Source organism: Pagrus major, chromosome 2 (genome assembly GCF_040436345.1).
Source record: "Pagrus major chromosome 2, Pma_NU_1.0".
Taxonomy (NCBI): Eukaryota; Metazoa; Chordata; class Actinopteri; order Spariformes; family Sparidae; genus Pagrus; species Pagrus major.
Genome location: NC_133216.1, coordinates 14,539,099 through 14,561,265, shown reverse-complemented (window position 1 = coordinate 14,561,265; position 22,167 = coordinate 14,539,099). Strand labels below are relative to the sequence as shown.

General features: G+C 42.6%; 1 protein-coding gene across 1 annotated transcript in view; it reads right to left on the bottom strand.

Moving 5' to 3' along the window:
• Window positions 1-22,167, bottom strand: part of sipa1l3 (signal-induced proliferation-associated 1 like 3) — a 74,880-nt gene that overhangs the window by 4,481 nt on the left and 48,232 nt on the right. Inside the window, exons 5-23 of the mRNA XM_073482571.1 lie at window positions 20,451-20,581; window positions 17,113-17,301; window positions 16,378-16,552; window positions 15,152-15,255; window positions 13,374-13,531; window positions 12,694-13,276; window positions 11,709-11,807; window positions 11,418-11,593; window positions 8,691-8,942; window positions 7,126-7,308; window positions 6,560-6,684; window positions 5,485-5,600; window positions 4,957-5,402; window positions 3,084-3,311; window positions 2,520-2,682; window positions 2,263-2,431; window positions 1,517-1,666; window positions 645-771; window positions 180-261 (exon numbers count right to left, since the gene is read on the bottom strand). Of these exons, the coding sequence (XP_073338672.1) occupies window positions 180-261; window positions 645-771; window positions 1,517-1,666; window positions 2,263-2,431; window positions 2,520-2,682; window positions 3,084-3,311; window positions 4,957-5,402; window positions 5,485-5,600; window positions 6,560-6,684; window positions 7,126-7,308; window positions 8,691-8,942; window positions 11,418-11,593; window positions 11,709-11,807; window positions 12,694-13,276; window positions 13,374-13,531; window positions 15,152-15,255; window positions 16,378-16,552; window positions 17,113-17,301; window positions 20,451-20,581 (3,656 nt within the window). The remainder of the gene's footprint in view (window positions 1-179; window positions 262-644; window positions 772-1,516; window positions 1,667-2,262; window positions 2,432-2,519; window positions 2,683-3,083; window positions 3,312-4,956; window positions 5,403-5,484; window positions 5,601-6,559; window positions 6,685-7,125; window positions 7,309-8,690; window positions 8,943-11,417; window positions 11,594-11,708; window positions 11,808-12,693; window positions 13,277-13,373; window positions 13,532-15,151; window positions 15,256-16,377; window positions 16,553-17,112; window positions 17,302-20,450; window positions 20,582-22,167) is intronic.

Here is a 22,167-nt window from a genome sequence, read left to right as displayed (position 1 = left end):
TAAAAAACGTTTTTTTTTTTTTACCATATGAGACAGTAAAAGTATAAAACAAATCAAAGTGTGCATCCTAGTTGGTGCATGCAACATCACTATCACTTTCTGGGTTAAAATATAATCAAGACTTTCTACTTTTAACTGTTTAATAAAGGCAAAAAAAAAGAAAAGAAAAAGATTCTCACTCTCTCAAGGTCAGTGTTCAGCTGTTTTAACATCACTTCCAGGTGGTAGAGCCGCCCGGACAGATCGTTGGGCACCTCGTCACTGTAAACAAACACAGCACACATTACTTGAGGCAAATACCCTCAACCCTGCGGGACAGGTTTTACTGGCGTTTGTTTGTGTGCACATTAATTCCAGCGTGACTGAACTGAACTGAAGCTCTTCAGCTCCAATAATATCATACTTTGATTACTTATTGGCAGAAACAAAAATAACACCCTTTCTGGTAACACAGATACTGGTACTAAAACTCAAAGGAGTGAACGTCCTGGGGATTCAGTGAAAGTAAATCACCACAAGGTGGCAGTAGTGACAAAGGCCTACAGACATAACAAAACAAGAATATTTAGAGGAGTTGTATTACTACAGTCTTCTAGATGCACTACTTTATAACAAATACTGTATTGACAGTGAGGTTAACCTACACGCTGAAGGTCGGTGTGGTCCGAGGTGTCTGAGGAGTGTGAAACTGTACTGGACTGACGACTGGTCTCATGTCAGGACCTCCACCCTGTGGCTCCGTCAGTGAGAAGAGGGAAACTGCTCTTTGTGCTGCAACAGAGACACATAATCGTTCTTTCTAAAAAGTTCATAAAAGAGTCTTTTTACCCAGGTTTCCCTTGGGGTACACGAGACAATCACACCTCAACACAGGAGAGTCTGGCAGCAGGTGAGGTTATGGATCAAGTGCTAGGTTGAGTCTAGTGTGTTTGTCTTTGCTGTGATTGTCTTTGTGGTTTTAGAGGACACAAGGGACGGGAGAGAGACCCAGAAAAGAAACAGTGGCTGGGAAGCGGAGCAGGTCATCATGACCAGACAGATGAACCCACAGAGCTCCCGTATCTTTCCCAGGAGTGTCGTGTGACAGAACGAGCCGAGCCATGGTGAAACCCATCAACCCCCAACATCCAGACAACATGTCTCACATCCACAAGGGATTTAAGAAGCTGGTTGATTATATTTAATGAAGCCCACTTTTTAAAAAATGTTGCAAATTCTACGTTACAACACATCAGTTACATTTTCAGGAATTTGAGATTTGTTGCGCATTAAATCAACTAATAAAACCAAACATAAAACTGATACGAGTGTAGTTAATGTAAGCAGCTGTGAACGCTTAAACTTTTAGCCTGACTTTCAGCAACTTTTAACAGAATACATCCAAACCTGCACTGTCTTGCCTGAGCACAGCTGATAATTCGACAATCTTTGGTCCAAGCCATAACAGAAAAATCCCCCAAATCCCACACTGAGCTTAAGTTGATCAATCCTAACCCTCAAGTGTCTCCATCCTCACCTTCGTAAGCTTTAGCGGCGTTGACCAGGCTGGACCACTCCAGTCCACAGGCTGTGTCAGGAAGAGGCATCAGCCCAGGATCGAGCCTCCTCAGGGGGGGAACTTTGTCTCTAACTTCTGTGAGGGACAGCTCGGAGGCAGACAGAGGCACTGAGGGACAGGAGAGGACAACAGCTGCAGTAAGTAAACAAACCTCTGCATGAAACAAGGGCAGCTACATCAACCAAAACAGAAGAACTCTCTTTCTGTCTTACAATTTTCTCAACAACCATTCATCCAACACTTGCTTCACTACATTCGAGAACAGATGAAGAAAGAGAGTCTGTCGATGTTTCAGCTCAGTAAAGTCTCGTAAGTTTGCCATTTTGTTTCCCTAAACTCAAACATTTTTGAGCTTTTGCACCCAAATGCCACATACGCTTGTGTGTTGCTAGGAGACGCAACTATGTCATGGCAGGTGTATTGCTCAGGACCAAGGAAGCATAGTGCCGAGTGTGAAGTTGTTTAAATAAACAGTTCTTGAGAAGGCTGAAATCGTCCCATTTTAAACAGGCACTCCACTTGTACTACAAGGCTGCAGAAGTTATGAATGAAACAATTAAGAAATCAATCCAAAAAGGATTTCTTTCCACTAAACTCCTTGGATCCCCTCAGAGTGAAACCTTGGCAGCTAATACACTCAACACAACTGTTTTGGTACATTTTGTTGACCTTGCTGAAAACAAGTTGTTGCAGTGTAAACTCACTCTTCTTGCCCTGGACGTGGTTGGAGATGGCGTGTCTGCGTGTGGGCAGCGTGGAGGTGAACAGCACGTCAGTGGGGGTCGTCTGGTTCTCAGAGTCGAAGCTGGACTCTCTGCGCCCGCTGCACAGTGACTCGTCTGAAAAGGTGCGCTGCAGGGTTCGTCTGGGAGACTACAGGGTGAAAAGTGACAGGGATCAGAGCTGTGTGTGCATGTTCATCAAAGTAAGACTGTTTGGAAAGTATTTGTGTGTTGCTCACTGGATCTCTTTGTGGTGCCTCTCCTGGGTTGTCCATGATAATCAGTCTCTTCAAGTCATCTTCGATGGTGCTTTTGTACGTCCGGCGTGGAGAACGCAAGTCCCTTAGTGATGCTCGGAGTCGAGGCTGTCCAAACACGTTCTTTGAATTTGTATCCACCTGCCTGAACATCATGAACACAAAGGATGATATGTTATTTTCTTAATCATCTCTTTCCTGTGCCTCCTCACATTCACCCAAAGCGTTTACAGGTCAGTGTTATCGTGACTGGTTTTCAGACTTTTCTCAGACACTCACAAGTTTTCTAATGTTTTGAACCTGTTCCATATTTACAATTAGTGACTAATCTATGACCTTTAATGACTTGAGCATTATGTCTTATAGCAGGATATGATGGTGATATTTTGCATGTACTGACTATCAAACTCCCTCCATTTCAAAGATTCAAAGATCAAACTAATTTAAAGCTGTGCTCTGTAAAGTCATTATATTTAAAAACTTGTGATGCTCCAGGAACTGATTAAAGCTGTTGGGTTTATCAGAAGCATTCAGTCACTAACGTACTTCTTGCTGCTGCTGTCAGAGTTGGATGTTGTGGTCGCATTTGAAGGTGACGGCCCAGAGTCGTCGTTCATCCAGGCCGTTTGTCTGCTCTTTCCATAAAAGGCCTTGGGGGCGGAGCTGGACAGAGGGATGGAGCTCAGCTGAGCTGAAGTGGGTGTTGTCGTGGCGGCTCGGACAGGCCGGGCTTTCTCTGCTGTCGGAGTCTTGTAACCTTGAGGTGTGTAGGCCCTGAGAGGATGGAAAAGACACACAGATAGACACGTGATTAATGCATCAAAATCAACACAATGTAATTAAACACAGCTAGCCCGAAGAAGTTGTGACGCATACAATCAGCCACACGCCACCGAGTGTAGTGCAGGAGGGAAAGTCTCTTCATTGTTATCAACTGTTGTGAGAAAGATTCTCAAAGGCTCAACTTTGGTATAATAATTTTACACAATGTTTGTCAGAGGATAGGCTGCCTGTCTACCATCCTTTTCAGAGGAAAAGATCAATATTTACAGTCATATTATCTCAAAAGTCTATGTTACAGATAGACTGAAATGCACTATGATGCAAGCTGCATTCATTTAATATAAAAGAACAAGCTATCTAGATCAAATAAAGATGAACTAAATACTGCATCTTACATAGTATGGTTTAATTTTTTGCTCCTTTGCAGGATCATTCAAATAATTCAAGTCACAGAAAGACCATCTAGCAACAATTTTGGCATTTTGACACAGAGAATTACACATAACTCAGCCTACCAGCACCCATAAAGTGTGTTAATTAGTGATCTTAAGAGGTGTTGATGTGATTTTTGTGTTCTATTCGGAGAAAGCCAGGCTAGCTGCATCTCCGTTTCTAGTCTTTATGCTAGACTGTAGCTTTATATTTAACAGATACAAAGGTGAGTAAAGTATTACTTTAAAGATCATCATAGTCAAGCAATTGAAAAACAGTTGTGGTCGACTCTCTGACATGTAACATCACTATAATCACACAAGAGAAACACATGAATATAATAGAAAAATAAATTGAGTCTATTTTACTGCTCTGCATGCGTCGTCTTGCTACATGAGCATAATTTCCTCTTGAAGCATATATTTCTCTTTCCTCCTCTTCAATGATCAGACAATGAGGTATGCCATTAAATTCCAGTTATGAGTTATGAACTACAACTAACAATAGTGATCTGAAATGTCTTTCATCCACCTAACGTATTCTTCACAAATGCAAAACCATCTAATCAACAATTCAAGGACATTCAAGTGACCTTTTCATCATTTAGCAAAAACACTATTGTAACCAAAACAAACCTTACAGCACAATACCTGAGCTGAATCATCCGTGTCCTACAGCCTTCTGATTTCATTTTGTTTCTATATTATGTTTACGGTCTGACACATCCCAGAGCAGACTGCAACATCTGGGTTTAAACACAGATTGTTTTAATCCAACACAGAGTGGTCCAACCCTGTGTATGTTTGTGTGTTTTACGATTTCATGTATTCATTAAGTGGGGGTAGCAAAGAGTCCACCAGCAGAAGAGATCACATGATGATCTGTACGTTTCACAAGGATTAGGCTGCTTTAATCCTTAAAGAGATACATTTTCATGTATCATACGACTGTTTAAACAGGATCTGAGGGTGGTACATAACTGCTGCTCCTTGGTGTATGGTTCAGTACAGTTTCCTTAAAATGTGTTAAAAGTTACTACCAAGTACATACATTACTTCATTACGCTGAGCAGCATTAAACTGTAAGATTTATGAATGTAACTCAACACTCTCTCCATACAATCAAGCCAGCACATATCTTGGCTAAATCTGCTTCATAAAACTCTCCATAAAAGATTAATCTCATCAGTGAGCCGCTCTCTTACCTGGGTTTAAAAGCATCCATTTTATCAGCACTGGAGCCAGGAGGCGGGAATGTCCTAGTCCTGTATCCTTTGTTCTGATTGGCTGAGGCAGGTATGATAGGTGAAGACTCTCGTCTCCTCGCCTCTCCGCCACTGCTGTTCCTTCCCACGGACAGCTCCTGGACGCCGCTGTAGTTGGGGAAGATGTGCATGGGCTTGTGGGGCTGGCTGTTGGACATGTTTCCGTGGCGAGTGTTGTTGTAGTGGGTCGAGGCGTCGATGCCGCTGTCGTTAGATCCCCCCTTGTTAAGAAGGTCGGGGTCAGCGTCGGCTGGGTCGCCGAGGCAACCCCCGCCTCCTCGGTCTCCTCCAGCTCCTCCGTCGAACCACCGCTCGTCGCTGTGGCTGCTGGAGGCGTTACTGGACAGGGTGTTACTGCTGGAGTGGCTGGAGTACTGAGTCTCACCCTGCGGACGTACAAGAGGGCAAAATCAGACACACTCAGAGGTGACGGATGAACGAATGAGACGGGGTGATGACGAGTCTGACCTTCGAGTGTCTGTTTGGAGAGTCTTTCCCCGGGACGTCCTGTCTGGGTAGCCTCCTCTGCCCCCCTCCAACACTCGGTCCTCGAGATGACGACGCCGGGACATGCCAGAGGGGTTCTAGACAGAAAACACACACAGACACTCACAGGATTAAAGTAAATTACACTGAACCTCCACGGTTGGCAAAGAGGATTAAATACTTATGGCACATTTAAACACTGACCTCCCCCTACCCACCAATGACAAAATCACACTCTGTCATCTCTACTCTACTGTACACACACACTCTGAAACAATATTGAGACGATGAGTGTAGTAAAAGACAAGGTGATTAACTTCAAAATCATCAAATCATCTCATTTTAAGTTGCTATGGCAAATATGTCAGCAAACAGTTGCCTATTTACACATCCAGCAGATACAGTGCAACACTATCATCCATTTAGAGTCACGTTTTTGGCCACCTGATGAGTGTAACTCCAATATCCACTCTCCTTTCACCTCTGTTTTTGGTCTCCACCAACTGTTGAGTGAAATATCTGGGTCTTTAGCTGCTAAAAGCTCCACCATGTTCACCAGCTACTTACTAACTGTGTATGTTTGCTGTTTGAGCAGGAAGTGTACAGCTACAGCTGTCTGCGATAGCTGAAAAAAATGCTGATGAGAGCTGTGAGAATGACCAAAAGACTAACACTGCAGCTGAAAACTAAAACAATGAACTAAAAAAAAAAAGAAACGCTTAAGCTCCACTAAGCTAAGGGGAACTGCCGGGTGAGGTGATAATTCACTGCAGGATCATCAATACGAAGATCCCCTTTCACACACAGATAGGCATATGATCCATAAATCCTTTAAATTAAAATATTGATTATAACTGCTTGATTTTGGGATCTCTGGGTTTCCAGAGACTTGGATTACGTCAGATGAGCTGTATGAATCCATTTTATGTTCTTTTTTAATTGCTTTGTGGACTACAAGACTTCACCCGACTTTCCATCAGAATGAGGGTTAGTAGATAATGACTGAATTTTCACAGTATCCTTTCATAACCATGCAGGTCTTTAAAGAGTGACGTACCAGTTTTGCAGCGCTCCATGGTGCTGTCCTGACTGGTGAAGCCTGAGGAAGACTCTCCACTGGAGGTGATGTCCACACTGAGGTGGGGCTCATAGGGCAGCAGGGGGCGCTGTCCTGTTCCATATCTACACAGATCATAGGAGGAGGGAAGGTATTTGATTATAAACACATTTATCTCACAGTTATATGTGAAATAAATAGACTACACAACAAATACACTAAGAAAGCCCTAAGACTGTTTTGATTTGCCTGAGCAGAGGAGGATTTCAGTTTTTGTTTTGCATCCTGATGGCGGTTGAATAAAACACATTTTTCTGGTTGGGCGAGATGTTATCAACCTCCACACTGTGAGGAAGAGCCACCCACACAACAGATCCTTCTGGGAGACAGTGTGTTCATACACGTCTAACTGCAGACCTGATTGCTGCACACTATTCAGCCTCGTTGTAAGAACAGATATAATCCGACTCGAGCGCACAAAATGTAATGTTGTGTTATGAGTCATATCAGACATGTTTAATCAAGATCAAAGGAGTGACGGAGGACAAAAGAACACACACACTCACCTGTCAGGTGAGGGTTTGTAGCGTACGAAGGGCCCTGGTGTGATTCCAGGGGGCCCCATGGTGGAGAGGCTGACCAGGCCCGAGGAGGGCGAGGAGAAGCTGGCTGAGGGGTTTCTGTAGGGCAGCACTCTGTCGCCTCCTGCAGGAGACAGACTGTAGTGGTTCTCTGGGTAGCTCACTGGCCTGGAGGAAACACAAAGGGATGCTGGTGGTTAACCAAGAGGCAAACACGCACACCACAGGGAGGTGAGGCGGACGAGTAGGGAACACAATGAGCCATTTATCTAAATTAGTGAGAAACAAGCTGCAACAAAAGAGATTCAGTTAGATGCTGCCAGGATTTGATTGCAGTTATTAACTTTGGGAGTGGGCAGTGTTACACCAGCACCAAGTGACATGAGTGTGGTTAGCTACTGAGAACAAAAAGGGTCAAAACAAAACAAAAAATATCCCTGCAAACAGAGTTATATATTCATTCCCTCAGAGGATGATCAAAGAGAACATAGTACTTTAAGGTCATACACTTATAACCCAAGTAGCCGTGACAAATTAAAGTATATAAAACACAAAGTACATACAGTTTCTCACTTTTTAAGAGAACATCAGTTTCTATCAATGCAAGATTGGAAATGTATTTAATTAAAGGAGTGAAGGGTTACAAACAGTGAAACAAAAAGAAAGTGCAAGTTTGTTTGAAAATGATTTGAGCTGCATGCACGAGGAACGTCTCTACAAAAAAAGCTGGAGTCCCGCAAAAGAAACTTCAGTTGATGGATTCAAACAATATCTTAATGATTGAAAGAACATAACTGTCTCCATATAACTGTAACAGCACCCCGATAATTAGACTGAATTGTCGTTTCGTCAGACGTGTTTGGGATTTGTTTTGTTTTGCCTTTCGCAATCACTAGTGAGTGATGTATCCATCCAGCTGACATCATTTTTAAATCAACATTGATTTTCCTTTTTTTTTTTGCAAGGCATAAGTCTCTTTGAGATCAAAATCTTTTTCAGAGGAAGACCTGGCCAAGAGGGCAGCATAAAAACATTGTCACAACAATAAATAAAAAATGGAATAAAACACAAATCTATAGTAGTGGTTTCTAGGAGCAGTTAATCCATTTTAAGATGTACAGCTGCATTGATCTCATCCCCACTCCTCTCACTTTCAGTTGTCGTTTTTCATGGATGTAGCTAACTAGCTTTGCAGGAGGATAACGTTGATTGGTCCCTTGTTTACTCAGCTGGTGGAAATGGCGATCAATGGGCACGAGGATCGATGTGAATCACTGAAGAAATCAATAATGTTGGTGGTGATTCAGAAGTCTAAACCAGGCTAATGTCACTGGACACATTTGGTTATATATACACTGGAGAATAAAATAATTTGTTTATTGTCTAATTTATAGTAAATCAAACATCATCTGTCGTGGTAGATTCTGCTTACTGAGTGACATTATCATACTTTTTTCTCTATTGTCATTGTGGTATATATTTAGTACAAACTCAAAGAAACTGCAGAAATCATTGCTTTAAATAGTCTAATGTCTAATGTGAAGTCTCACCTCTTGGAGTTGAGGTGCTGAGGCTCCCTGTAGGGAACAGGCATCAGGGCCTTATGTGATCGGGGCAGTGGAGGAGGTGGGGGACCCATGGGGGCCCAGCGCTGAGGGTTGGGGGCACTGTGGAGACTTGGAGGAATGGGCGGACTGTCCCATCGCCACGTCGGGCGAGGGGAAGGTCTGTAGCCCACTGCCAGGGGCTCGGGTTCTGGCTTTTGCTCCATGGTCTTCATCTCGTACTCCTCTGTGCAGCCCCTAAAGACACAGAGAGAAGATGAGAGGCGGTCGTCTTTTATCTGTTCAGGACACAAACACTCAACTGAAATGTTCTCATGGCAGCCTGCTAGCTCGATATCCAGCACATATCTTTTACACATCATCATTATTTCATTCACACAGCCTATTACAGGAGGGCATCAAATATGCATAGAGGATGTATTCAAGACAAGACAAATGCCAAGAGGAGGAGGTAAGAAGAGAGAGAGAGAGAGAAAAGAGAGAGAGAGAAGAGAGAAGAAAGAGAGAGAGAAGGGTGAAAAATGGTGTCAAAGTGAAATTCACACTGAGCTAAAACACAGGAGGAATCGGATAAAAAAAGAACTTAGAGATAAACAAACACAACACAGTACAGATTTGTGTGAGAGAGATGAGAACACTGTGTGATGTGTCCTTTAAAGGGTCTGTTCACTCAAATTAGCTCTGCAATTAATGATTATTTTCATTACAAATCAATCTGCGAATGTTGTTGTTTTGTTTCAATGTGATGTCTTTTGAAGTATTTTTTGTAAACCCCAAATATATTCATTTATTGTCATGAAAGACAAGCAAATATTCATATCTGAGAGGCTAAGTTACAAAACATTAACAACAAACAAACATATTTACAAAAGAACTATTTCTGAATCAGAAAATATTTCCCATTAAAACTGTAGTAAGCAGCATGGATTATTCTGGATAACAGGTTTATTACTTAAAAGATAAACATAATAAATATACATTTTTTCAGTGCTGAGCAGAATCAATTCTATTGTGGTGGAAGCAGAATTCTGACAGATATCCTAAAACTGTCTACATGGATAGATACCACTAGACGCAAGTGAGAAAATGTGCGTTTTTTTAAATTTAATTCAATAACTATTCAACCTGGATTCATCCTAGAGCCTGGTCCACTCTGCTACAAGTATGTAAACATCATCGAATGACAGAAACACAAACATACGACTATGAATACTAGTAGAAAACAAATGACAGTGTATGTAGAACAGTGCACAATCGCACGATTTAGAAAAAAACACATATCAATGAACATGAAGACAACACGTGGAGGGATGTTCTGATCAATCAAAGAGCATTTCTAACTCGATTAATATCCAAACCGTTACATAACCGCAGTACAAACCTTAGAGAGAGCAGAGCCTACACATGTTGACATGCAGTTTTTCTTCCATCACACTGGCGGAGGTGACACAGCTGGAGCTCCCCATCACACACACACACGCACACGGTCAAACACACATCACACCTCTTCTCCTCTGTATCCGTCCATCTTGCATGTGCGCGACGGAGTCAGAGCAGCAAAGGAAAAACTCTGGTCTCTCTTTGTTTCTCTATCTTTCTCTCCTCCACCCACTTCACTCACTCTCGGTGGTGTTGAAACACGTCCTCCTCACCGAGCGCGTCTCTTCTGCCTCTCCAACTCGAAACGCGCTCAACCCTGCCTTTTTTTTCCCTCTCTGTATCCCTCCCCTCTTTTCCGCCCTTTTCGTCGCACGGGGCATGCATTTTTAATTAATCACTTCCACTCATTTATTTATTTATTTATTTTGGGTTCCCCCCCCCCCCTTCTGCAGATTCCAGGCCTTAATCTCATGCAATCTGCTTGCCTGGCACACAAACCAGTCAGAGAGAGAGAGAGAGAGAGAGAGAGAGAGAGAGAAAGGGGGGAGAGTGAAATACAAGACCCTTATTATCAGCTGCTACTTGAGAGAGAGAGAGTGAGTGTGTATGTGTGTGTTTGTGCATGTGTGTGCGTGTCAAAGGGATTTAACTCGGTGTAATTAAACTGCCTCCGACATTAAAGAAATTTAACCACTATGCGATCACACATCCAGCCACAATTACTGTATTTAGGAGCTCAGAAACATACATGCACACACACACACACACACACACACACTGTGGTTATTTCTTCACCTCCGTAACCGTTCTGTAACACCACATCAGCGTCTCATAAGACCTCGTTATTCTGCTCTTTGTCAAGGCCGTGTGTGTAGATGAAAGGTTTAAAAAGGGATGACGGCAGGGGAAAGAAATAAGATTGTGGGAGGAGGGGGAACCAGCTGAACGAGATGACTTGATATGAAGGACGGAGAAATAAAGAACAGATTTGGTTAATTCGCGTTAAAACAAACGTTTCTTTCTCTTTGTCTCCGTACCTCATTTCCTCTCGAACCACACATCGTTCCTTTCTCTCTCTGTTCACTCGCTTCCTCTTTTCACACACTCCCACACAAAATCCTCTCAGAACATTGGAGTCTAGCCACTAGCTCACCCTTGCCTTTGTGTGTTTGAGTGAAGAGTGTCCTGTACTCGCTCTAGCTCTCTCTTGTCCCTCCACTCCTGCCTGCTAACACTCAGCGCCCTCCTGTACTGTCACCTACTGCCCGAACATCTGTATTCACCACAGCTGTTTAATAAAAATGAATCACTCAATACAGCATTGAGACACACCTGCGAGGGCCTCCCTCTTCATACGGAGGAATTATGACCACTTTGACCGTGACAGACGTCCTCAGCAGGTCGATCATTTGCTCGTGAGTCAGCGTCACCGCCGCCACCTTGCAGATCTCCACTAACCGACTGCCCTGTCTCAATCCCGCCTGCCAGGCAAAGCCATACTCCTCCACCTGCAAAACCACAAAAAAAAAGTCTTCAAACAAGCCAGTTATGTACAGCCAAGAATCTTCATAGACGAGTATTTGAGGAAGAGATCTGGTGTGGCAGATGGTCATCTGACGGTACCTCGGCCACGGTGCCGTCCAGGCGAACATGGAAGCCCAGTTGTCCCAGTCCGTTTCTTCTCAGAGTCATATCCACCGTCTCACATCCCACTGTCAATGACTGGTGAGGAGAGAACATGACATAAATAAAAAAGATTAGATTTAAAATATTATTACATTTGTGTGTGTGAATTAAAATAGTTTCTCGGACAAAGAAAAAAGCCAGAAAGGCCGTTAAATACTGAATCCTGATTCTGGAAACTTGACCAGTCTCTATTATGCGTATATTTGGTATTTTTTAGAAAGATTAACTAATTTTTTAACATTTAGTTTTCTCTTGGATTAACACAAGCTCGCTGGAGTCCAGGACATCGCCTTTTCCCAGCCTTTAATTCATCAAATTTTCCAGGGATTATCACAAATGCCTCTCATCAGCCAGGGCATGCAGTTGCCTCAAATCAAAGTGAGTTATATGATCCATAGAGGACCTGCATGCTTTATAATATTTGTGTTTATATTGTAATATGTATAGAATAGGCTGGGATTAAAGTGTTTAATCGTCCAAGGCAATTCATCTTTACTGATGGTGGAATTGTTTTCATAAATAAGTTTTTTAGTGGTATTCTGCACTGTGGGGATAAAATTTGCGTTATCTCCTACACGTCAAGGTACCAACAAAGAAGAAAGCTGCAAGTACGTAAACAAGGATGCCTGTATCAAACAGGTAACAAAATGACAGGGAAATATTTACGAAATTGCCTTTTTCAAATACTTTAGGAAAGGGAGATGCATTCAACACATGTCAGCCCTTAAGGATACACACAGAAACATTAAACACAAATATACTACAAGTAAACAACACAGGGCACCTCAAAGCTCTAATCCTTCGACTACACGCTATGATCCAAAACACAACACAAGCTCTGTGCCTCAAAGGTCACACAAATGTACATTTTCTGCTCTGGTGGTCACCATCCCTCTACTCTTGATAAGCTTTAACCTCTCACCTTTAATCTCTGCACCACCTCCCTGATGTCCTGTGCGCAGCCCTCTGGTACCCGCACCGCGATGTGGTCTCCTCTGCCGTAGAAGATCTTTACCGACAGACGCTCTGGTGTCCAGCCAATCACGTCCGCGCAGAAGCAGTTAAACACCACCTCTTTGGTGGAACAGTCTGTCAGGAGGACGTACTCAGCCGACAAACCCAAGGCACAGGGGAGCTCCGTGCCTCCGCCGCTGAAGTCCTGGGCTAGGACCCTCCAGGCAATGGCCCCCGCAGCTCCCAACTCCGCTCCCTCTCTCGCCTTGGAGCGCTCGCGTTTTTTGGACGCGAGGGAGATGAGGTTGTTGAGCTTGCCGGCTGAGTCGAGTGGCGTGCTGCTGACGTAGTTCTCAGCCAGGTCGCGCAGGTATTCCTGCCGCGTTCGCGTCGCCATGGTGTGGAACTTCTCTGACTTATGCGCTGCATTTTCTGCATTGATAACTTTGGCTAGAAGAAAGTTACGGAAGGTTTCTGGGTCACGGAAGGTGACGCCGCTGGGGATGGGTGGGCCAAAGGGAGGCACGTCCTTCATTCTTGTCACAGCAACACTAAGAGAAAAGGTAATGAAGTGTGATGAACTTATTGTTATCATAGTTGTGTATTTATAAACATGAAACATGTGATTACTCTGTTCTTAACATTTACCTGTAACAGGTGTTTTCAGAGCAGGGGTTGTGCACCCGGACGATAACAAAGACATGCTGGAAGTGTGAGCGAATATTCTGAGGGGTGAAAGGCAACGCTCCCGGCTCCTGGAAGATTATGGTGACAATGTCGTTCCCTATGTGCCTCTTTCTCAAGAGCTGAGGGAGAGGAGAGATAAAAATGACAAATTAATACAAAATGAGCTAAGATAACTGGCACTGACACAACTGACTCAGTCAACGTTACAGAAAGTCTCACAAGGGAAATGAGAGATTGAGACGACCAGACGCCAAACAACAGCTCTTTATGTAATTTGTTTTTCGGATTCTGTGTGGGCTATTTGTGTCTGTGTGAGCTGGTTTGTCCGTCTATCTGTGTTCGTGTAGGAGACGTGGCACAGAGTCCAGGCTGTGTCTGTGCTGCGCTGCTTGCCAATCCTCTCTTCATCTGCAGGGGGAAGTGTGAAAGTACCAATTATGTAATCCAGCCCACTGTTTGGCCATAGATACTCACATTCTCCAGCATGGTGCCACAGGAGGATCCTTCACTTGCACTTGTGAAAATGTAGATGATTGTGCTAATGTAGTGGTTAAAAACTGTTATTATTAGAAGAGATCATTTGGAGAGAGTGAGTTTGTTTTTTTACATTCAGGATCTTTTATCAACATCTTAACTGTTTTCTATTTAGGCATCCATTCTAAATAAGACTAAATACAGCTGACTGATCGTGCAAGACTATCTTGAGCTCTCTCCCTAATATATAAGTGCCTTCACACTTTCTATATTCCCACTTCATTTCTCCTGTTCATCCACTGCGGGTCATTTTTAAAGTCAATGCTGCCACCTAGCGGTTCATCTGATCAAGTAAACCTCCTTTCTGCTGCAGCCTCTAAACCTCTGGATGGAGTTATTGTGCCATTTATAAAATTAGACTTTCTGATATCAAAGTTGATATTAATAAAAACTGTTGAAACACTTCATTTTCTTAATCTTAAACAGCTGCAACCCTCACATTTCTTGTTTACACACCATTTACAAGATCTTACAAAAAGAATTGTTTACATTATCAACAACAATAAGTTGCTGTGTGTATTTTAATAAAAATATACTATTCCAATTCAAAAGGTCAATTTATGCTTGAGGAAGAACAAATGACTGTTCTGCAAGTGTGTACACAAATCCCAAGCACCCACAGGACCCGTCTGAACACACGTGTTCACTCGTGTGTTTCTCTCACGACAACACCATTAAAAATACACGCAAAAAAAATAAAAATAAAAAGCTATCTTACACACTGGTCACTGACACACAGCCCACGCTGCAAACACAAAGTGCCCTGGAGAACGTGTAGGAAGGCAGCTTTATTTGAAGAAAAAAAGGAGGGAGAAAATAAAGAAACTACTCAGTACTGAACCCCACCCTGCTCTGATCCAGTTAAAGGGCAAAAGAAGAAGCCAGAGAGAAAGAGAGGGCAGAAAAGCCACAAAGAACAAAGACTATGAAAATACGAGCAGCTGAATGAAACTGGAAAGAGGCTAAATGAAGAGGGTGACACAAGTCACGAGTTTCCACTTGATGAATTCTTGCTGTGGTTTACGACCCGGAGAAAAAGGCTTCAACTAAAAACCACAGGCAGACTTTGAAAGGCTTTGAGGGACTAGACAGGACATTCATGGATGTATTTCTCAGCTGTATACACCAAAAACTTGGCTTGAGACATTCAGGCTTGCAGTATGTGATGGTGCAGGATTTAGGAAGGGGTGCTTATAAACTCTTACCTGCTGGGGGTTGTTGGGCATGTACGGCAGCATGGTGGACACGTGGAACATGACCTCGTAGCCTTGGTAGGTGGTGTACAGGGAGTGGGTGCCAGTAGAGTCAGCTGTGGAAAGACATCATAAGTTAGAAGTTGTTAACTGCAGATGGCACGATGATGCTGAATTAGAGTCAAAACACTTCCTGGTTCAAACAGATGATTTTTTCCAGTGAATTAAGGGGGATTTAGAAGGATCTATTGGCAGGAATGGAATATAATATTAATAAATATGTTTTTACTAGTGTAAAATCTCCTGAAACTAAGAACTGTTGTGTTTTGTGTTGTTGTTGGGCTCTCTTCCACAGAGGACCCTGTGTTTCTACAGTAGCCCAGAACAGACAAACCAAACTGGCTCTTTTGCGTTTTTCATTTTTTTTAGTGGCCACCTTAAGGGAAGATGAAACGAGGGGTATTTTATTTGTTGAAATCTGCAACCTTACCGCTTGATGCCACTGAATTCTACACACTGGTCCCTTAAGTGATACATTCATCACAGTGAGCTTAGTATGGCGAACAATAAGTAAATGAAATAACCTTCTTCTGCTGTAGCCTTTGTGTTATCTGCACATGTACCATTGTGAGTTTTACTTGTCGAGATCTGGTAACATCACCGTCTTGAATAGCCAACACATTTATGGAACATACTGGATGTCTGAAAGGCTATGTTCAGACTACCCAAATCCATTTTTTGCAATTCAAATCGAATTTCAACAGATGTTTCTCAGTCAGGACGCTCTGGTCGCTCATATCGGGTTGTGTCTTTTTCATCACTCCAGCGCTACACACACCAGTGACATAAAATCCAGAGAGACGGAAGTGCATCAGAGCGGCTACGAGCAGAGTGGTATGGACGACAACACAGATAACAAGTCTGTGGACAGTCACATTGAAATAAATGCTTTGCTCCGCGACTTGATAGCATGATCGTTGGGAAGGGAAGAAGATGGATCTATATTTCTCATGCTTTTGCATTCGAAAGCCACGTCACTGGAGTATGAGGTGTTTGATGCCAGTGCCATCACCACAGCAACCCATGCAGATATGTTGGTGATATCTGGACACATAAATTCGATTTGATCACTTACAAATAACAGCTCCAACACTCTAGTCTTTCAGATCTAAATTGAGAAACAAATCGGATTTGCCTGCTGTCTGAACATAGTCAAAGGGGCTCTTGTGAAGACTCACTCTTTGTGTCGAGCTGTGCGGCGTATTTGGTGAATCCTTTGAGCAGCACCTGCTCCCCCAGCAGCTCCAGGAAGGCAGAGAAGGCGGGTGACGCCTCCTCGTTGTTGTACATCTCCTCCTCAGTGCTCTGGCCTGCACGGCACAGCAGAACACCCACCTTGTGCTTCTGACTTAACTACAAGAGAGAGCGGAGAGATAACATTAACACTACACACACACAGCTGAAACACCACAATCAAACACAGCTGAAAAACTGCAGTCTAATGCAGCTTAATGTCAGAGTAGATGTTAGAGATAACGATGCATTTAAACACTCACTTTGAGCACAACTATAAACCGCCTACACAAACAAAAACCAGCCTACGGCTGGCAGAACATCTCGGCCGCGCAGTTCAACCGCCGTTAAATAAAAGGTGAGATAACATAGCTAAACATTAAAGCTTTTATGGTCACACACTCATGCTCAACACACCACACCCTGCTTCACTCAGCTTTCACTGCCCTCAGTCCAATTTTGTACTTTGCACCAACACTAAATCTATTATACAGGTTTCAGACATTTATACACACACACTACCCGAGCATACCATATGTCTCTGCATTTCTCTATTTACACTTTATGTATTATGCCCTGAAGACACAATGGAGACATCGCTGCTGCAGGGATCAACTGTCAGATTTTCCGTTTATCAGATAAGTCGACAAACAAAATGCAAATACAGACTCATAACTCACCCCCTGTTCGTCCAGTTTCAGGAGCTGTTCGGTGACTTTGGGTGTGCTGAGCGCCAGTCTCAAACAGGAGACGTTAAGCTCGGGGACGACCTGCTCCAGAACCTCCTTGAGCGGCAAACCCCGCACCGTGCCGTGCCTCCCCGTGGATGCCACCGCATCCTCTAAAATGGAGCCTCGCAGGGTCACGAGCTGAATGTGGGGAAAGAAAACAATGCTGTAAGTACATACTTCTGCCCTCCAGTAGGCGATTTAGAGTCCCTCCATTTGAACGCAACAGGTTGATAAATTCTTTTGGTTTTTTTATTTCAGTTTTTTTTAATATTGGTCTGTGTTTAATTTTCTTGTATCACATAAATCTGCTATTATACATTATGTGTTGTCTCACTTGTAATACTATTTGGTATCAGAGTTGCAACGATCTACCAATTTATCGATAAGTTGTCAATTATAACATTAATCGCCAACTATTTAAATAACTGATTAAACTTTGAGTAAATCTTTGAGAACAAGAAGTCAAATTTCTCAGATTTCTGCCTCTTAAATGTGAATATTTTCTGGTTTCTTTGCTGCCCTATGATAAACTGATATGAGGACTTCATCTTGGGCTCACTGACATTTTAAACAATCAATTAATTGAGAAAATTATCGACAGGTTAATCAACAATCAAAATAATCTTTAGTTGCAGCCCTGTTTGAAATTAGTATAAATATATTGGGAGAGGTCAGAGGTCAAATTCAGCTACAGTACAGTAAAGCCTGGAGATGGAGAGGTGGATGATTTGTAGCCTGCGAGCCTGAAGTGGGTCCATCAGATGAGGGATGGTTTCACTAGTCATAATAACGCCCTACTGCCCTGAAGCCACACGTGCACACACACACACACACAAACACACACGCACGCGCGCGCACACACACACACACACAAATACACAGTGAAAAGTGCTCTGTGTGGAGGATTTTAAGTTGAGCTGTATTGTGCATTAATATTCTGCTCAGTATTGTGCTGCCACAGAGTGCTGCTCCCTGGTGAGAGGAAATTGACCTGCTTCAAAACAGTGAGACTATAATAACCTCAGATACAGTCGGGAGGAGTGGGCTGTTCCTTCTCACCGCACACACACATATACACATGTGTACACCTACACACACAAATGCGGCTTCATTAAAAATGCATGGCAGACTGTGGAGCTGGCAGGGGCCGGAGAGACAGTTGAACCTCAGAGACTCGGGTGTGCACCGCAGAGAAATGAAGCCTGATTGACACGAGCGCTCGTTTCAACTCATCAGCTTCTGTGCGACTGCGACACGCTGAGCAGGAGGGCTGTGTGTATAAATGTATGATGGAAGGAGAAAGAAGGAGAGAAACAGGAAGTCTCTCCACCTTGCTGTGTCAGCACTGCTGCACTGAATTAAATGACAGACTTTAGGGGGCTGGATATTTGAGAGGAGCTGCGGCTTGAGTGGGAGAGAATAAAGTCTGCAATCAATCTCTTTTTTCCCCTCTCTGTGTGGGAACAGCACGCCTGTGTGAGCTGGTTGTGTCTGTTAGCTGAGCTCTGTGTACTTAGATGGCGGAGAGGCTCCATTGTTACAGCAGAGCTAAGGTGATGAGGCCAGGCAGCCATGTAATCCAGCTAAAAACAACAGCGCTACACAGACGAAGGAACACGGCGATCAGAGGCAAACTTTGCTGTTTGTTTCAGCAACCTTGACAACATTACACAGGTGTGAATAAAATATTATAATTAACTACACATGGAGACCTCAACCTATGAAAAGACAGAACAGAAGTAGGGATGCACTGATTGTGAAATTCTGGCCTGATTCAGATTTTGTTTCACTCTTGTTGTTATTACTCCCCTCTTGCCAGAGGAATTCGTTTTAAATGAATTGATGTGTTTTAAGGTCATTCAGCCCTTCATTACACAACACAACCTTCTTTCACATGAAAAGATTCTTTGGTTGTTGTTGAAAAGTTACTACTTCAAAAGTCTTTTTAGACTGCTATACAACTACCTACTCTGTGAGAAGAGTTTTTCAGTACTTACAAAGCCTCACACACTGATGCCAGGGATGTCACGAGCGAGTAGCTCATGAATGTGCCAGCACAAAATTGATGTGGAACAACAGATAAACATCTGCCGCTGTCATCAGTGAGCGTCATCTTATTTACCGATAGGTAAGTCTACAAGGCAAATACTGGCCCATAAATCGGCGCATACCTAAACAGAAGACTAACACAATATCTGCGCTGTCTGCGATCGGCTAATAATTATTTTTGCTACAGGTTAATTTGCAACCTTCATCAGGCAAAAAAGATTTGACAGATGAAGGTCTAGTACTGAAATTTGCAGATAAATGTATTTTGTATTTTTTGTAAGTTAGACAGTGTGCATGAGTTTGCTTGCAACTTTTGGTCTACTTGTCCGACTCCTTTGCACTTGGCTCATGACATAGATGCACTAAGTAATTTTACTGCCTCAGATAAATTTGCCAATCATTTTCCAGACTAAACAATTAGTCTCTTTGTCTAGAGAGTGGCAAAATATGCTGATAACAGTTTCCCAGAGACCAAGGTGACATATTAAAACGTCTTGCTTTGTTTAACCATCAGTCCAAAGCACAATGATAATCACTTTAATACCACGAGTCAAAGAAAAGCCTCATATCTGAAAAGCTGGAATATTTGTGGCTTTTTGCATTTGTGCTTTAAAAATAACAATCAAATGATTTATCAATTATCAGAACAGTTGTAGATTAATTTTCTGTCAATAACAAGTTCATATTGATACCACACATCAACCATGAAAAAGTTTTAAATATGAAGTTTGGTGCTCTGGAAGCAGAAATTCTGAAAGTAAATTAACATAAATGCTGATGGAGTCTGCAGAGAAGCTAATTCTTCCTGATCACTCGCCCGCCATTTAACACATTACGAGTATTTGATCCATCAAAGTGGAAAAGTGGTTGGGTGTGCTCCCGCTGAGAGCAGGCCAAACACTTTGGCCAGAGCAGCCAGTGTTTGGTTTGGCTTTGCTGAGCTGAGAGCGGGCAGGTGGAATTTTCCACTGGCAGACGAGAGAGGGGGTGAGGAGGTGAGGGGGTGAGGGGGAGAGGAGAGAGGAGGGAAGGTTCAAATCTGGGCAGCGAGGGTGAGGACAATCACAGGTAAGGACACAACAGGAGGGCTGAGTAGAAGAAATTTACAGTAGCTAAGGAATTAACTTGAGCGTGCACGCTCACAGTGACTCATCGGTGTGTCATCGCTCAGAAATCCCCAAACACCCTCACACACACACATACACACACACACAATCAATCAGCAGATCTGTGCGTACCTCACTCGTCCTGACGACGAGCCGGTACTGGTACTGGTCTTTCAGGTCTTTGGTGTCTTCCAGTTTCTCCCTGCGGATGCTTATCGCCACAGCGCCCATCTTCTCGTCAGTCCCAAAGTAGTTTGAGTGCTCTGGTGAAGGACAAGAAGAGATCAGTGTTGAAGGTTGTGTTGAGGAGGAAATGTTTATCCATTCATCATAGTCTGAACATTGGCTTGTGTTTTATCTACAGTTGGACACATCAACAAATGATGGGGGTTGTGTGGGATTTTTTTTTTATGTGTTGATGTTAGCACCGATATGATGATTGACAGGTTTATAGCTGATTAGTTGATCCACAGGAAATTAAATGGCAACAATTCTAATAACTGATTAATATTTTTTTATCTAAAATACCTAAATTCACTGGGTTTTGCTTCTAAAATGTGGGTGTTTGTTGGTTTACTGGTTTTCTACGATAGCAAACTGAATATTTTTTAGTTTTAGACTGTTGGCCGAACAAAACAAGACATTTAAACATGTCAACATGGGCTCTGATAAATTGTGAGGAGTGTTTCATAGAAAAACATTTTATTGGCTTTTATAAAATATTATGCATCTTTTTATAGACCAAATAAATAATCATGAAAAATGCTGATGATTAAATCATAATCATAACTGATAATGAATTTCATCACCAAAAATGTTCTGCTTGTAGCTTTTTGCTGGTTTTATCTTTAGGTTTTGGACTTCTGGTCTTCATGCATTTATTTTGTTTTACTATTTTCTAATCAAACAATCCCGAAAGCAATTGTTAGTAGCAGCCCTAAATATTTTGTGATTCTTTACTTGTTTTTTTGCAAAAACATTTTTTATATTTAACAAAAGAAATCAAACATATGTAGTCTGACAAGCGTTTAAACACAAGCAGTTGTACAAGAACTTAACATAAACAAAATCCAGTCTTAAACTAGAAATATTACAATTTAAATCAATAATTATCTCAGTAACAATTAATTATTCAATCCCACCTTTCCATAGTATTTGCTACTTGGTGTAACAGATAGTATTAGAGAGAAAACGGTACGGTCACAACATAAAGATGAGACAGATAAGAGGAGTGTGACAGAGTGAAAGAGGTGCCACTGTATGTGCAGTTAGCAGGACTGACAGCAGAGGAGCATAAAGTCAAGGACAGGACTAGGACGATGACATGTTATCTAGTAATCAATACTCCCATAATTACAAAATCAATTTAGCTAACACGAGGCATAACCCAGAGAAAATGATGAATGCTCCTAAAGACCGGTGAAGATTAAACGGCTTATTCAATGTGTGGCCACAGAGATGCTGAATAAACTACAATTAGACTACATATATCTAAAAATAAGACTATACAGTAACAAATATGTCCCCCGTAAATCCAGGAAATTAACAAAATTAGGTGTCATGAGCCGCCAATTGACATTCCTGTTAGCAGCATTAGCAACAACAAAAACATATTCTTCCATTAAAGACAAGTTGTCACCACGTTTCATGAGCATCATCATGTCCTCCTCTAAAGCTCCTAAGATAAGCCGTGGTAATGCCAACACCACAGGCAGCGTGGGAGTCGAACGACAAATTCTCCAGACACTCGGGGAGGAATCAAGCTTGACAAGTATTCCTCTTCTACCCCCGTCCGACTGGAGTGTGCCGGAACGACGTTAGAGACTCAGGCCTGCTTAGCTTCCATGTC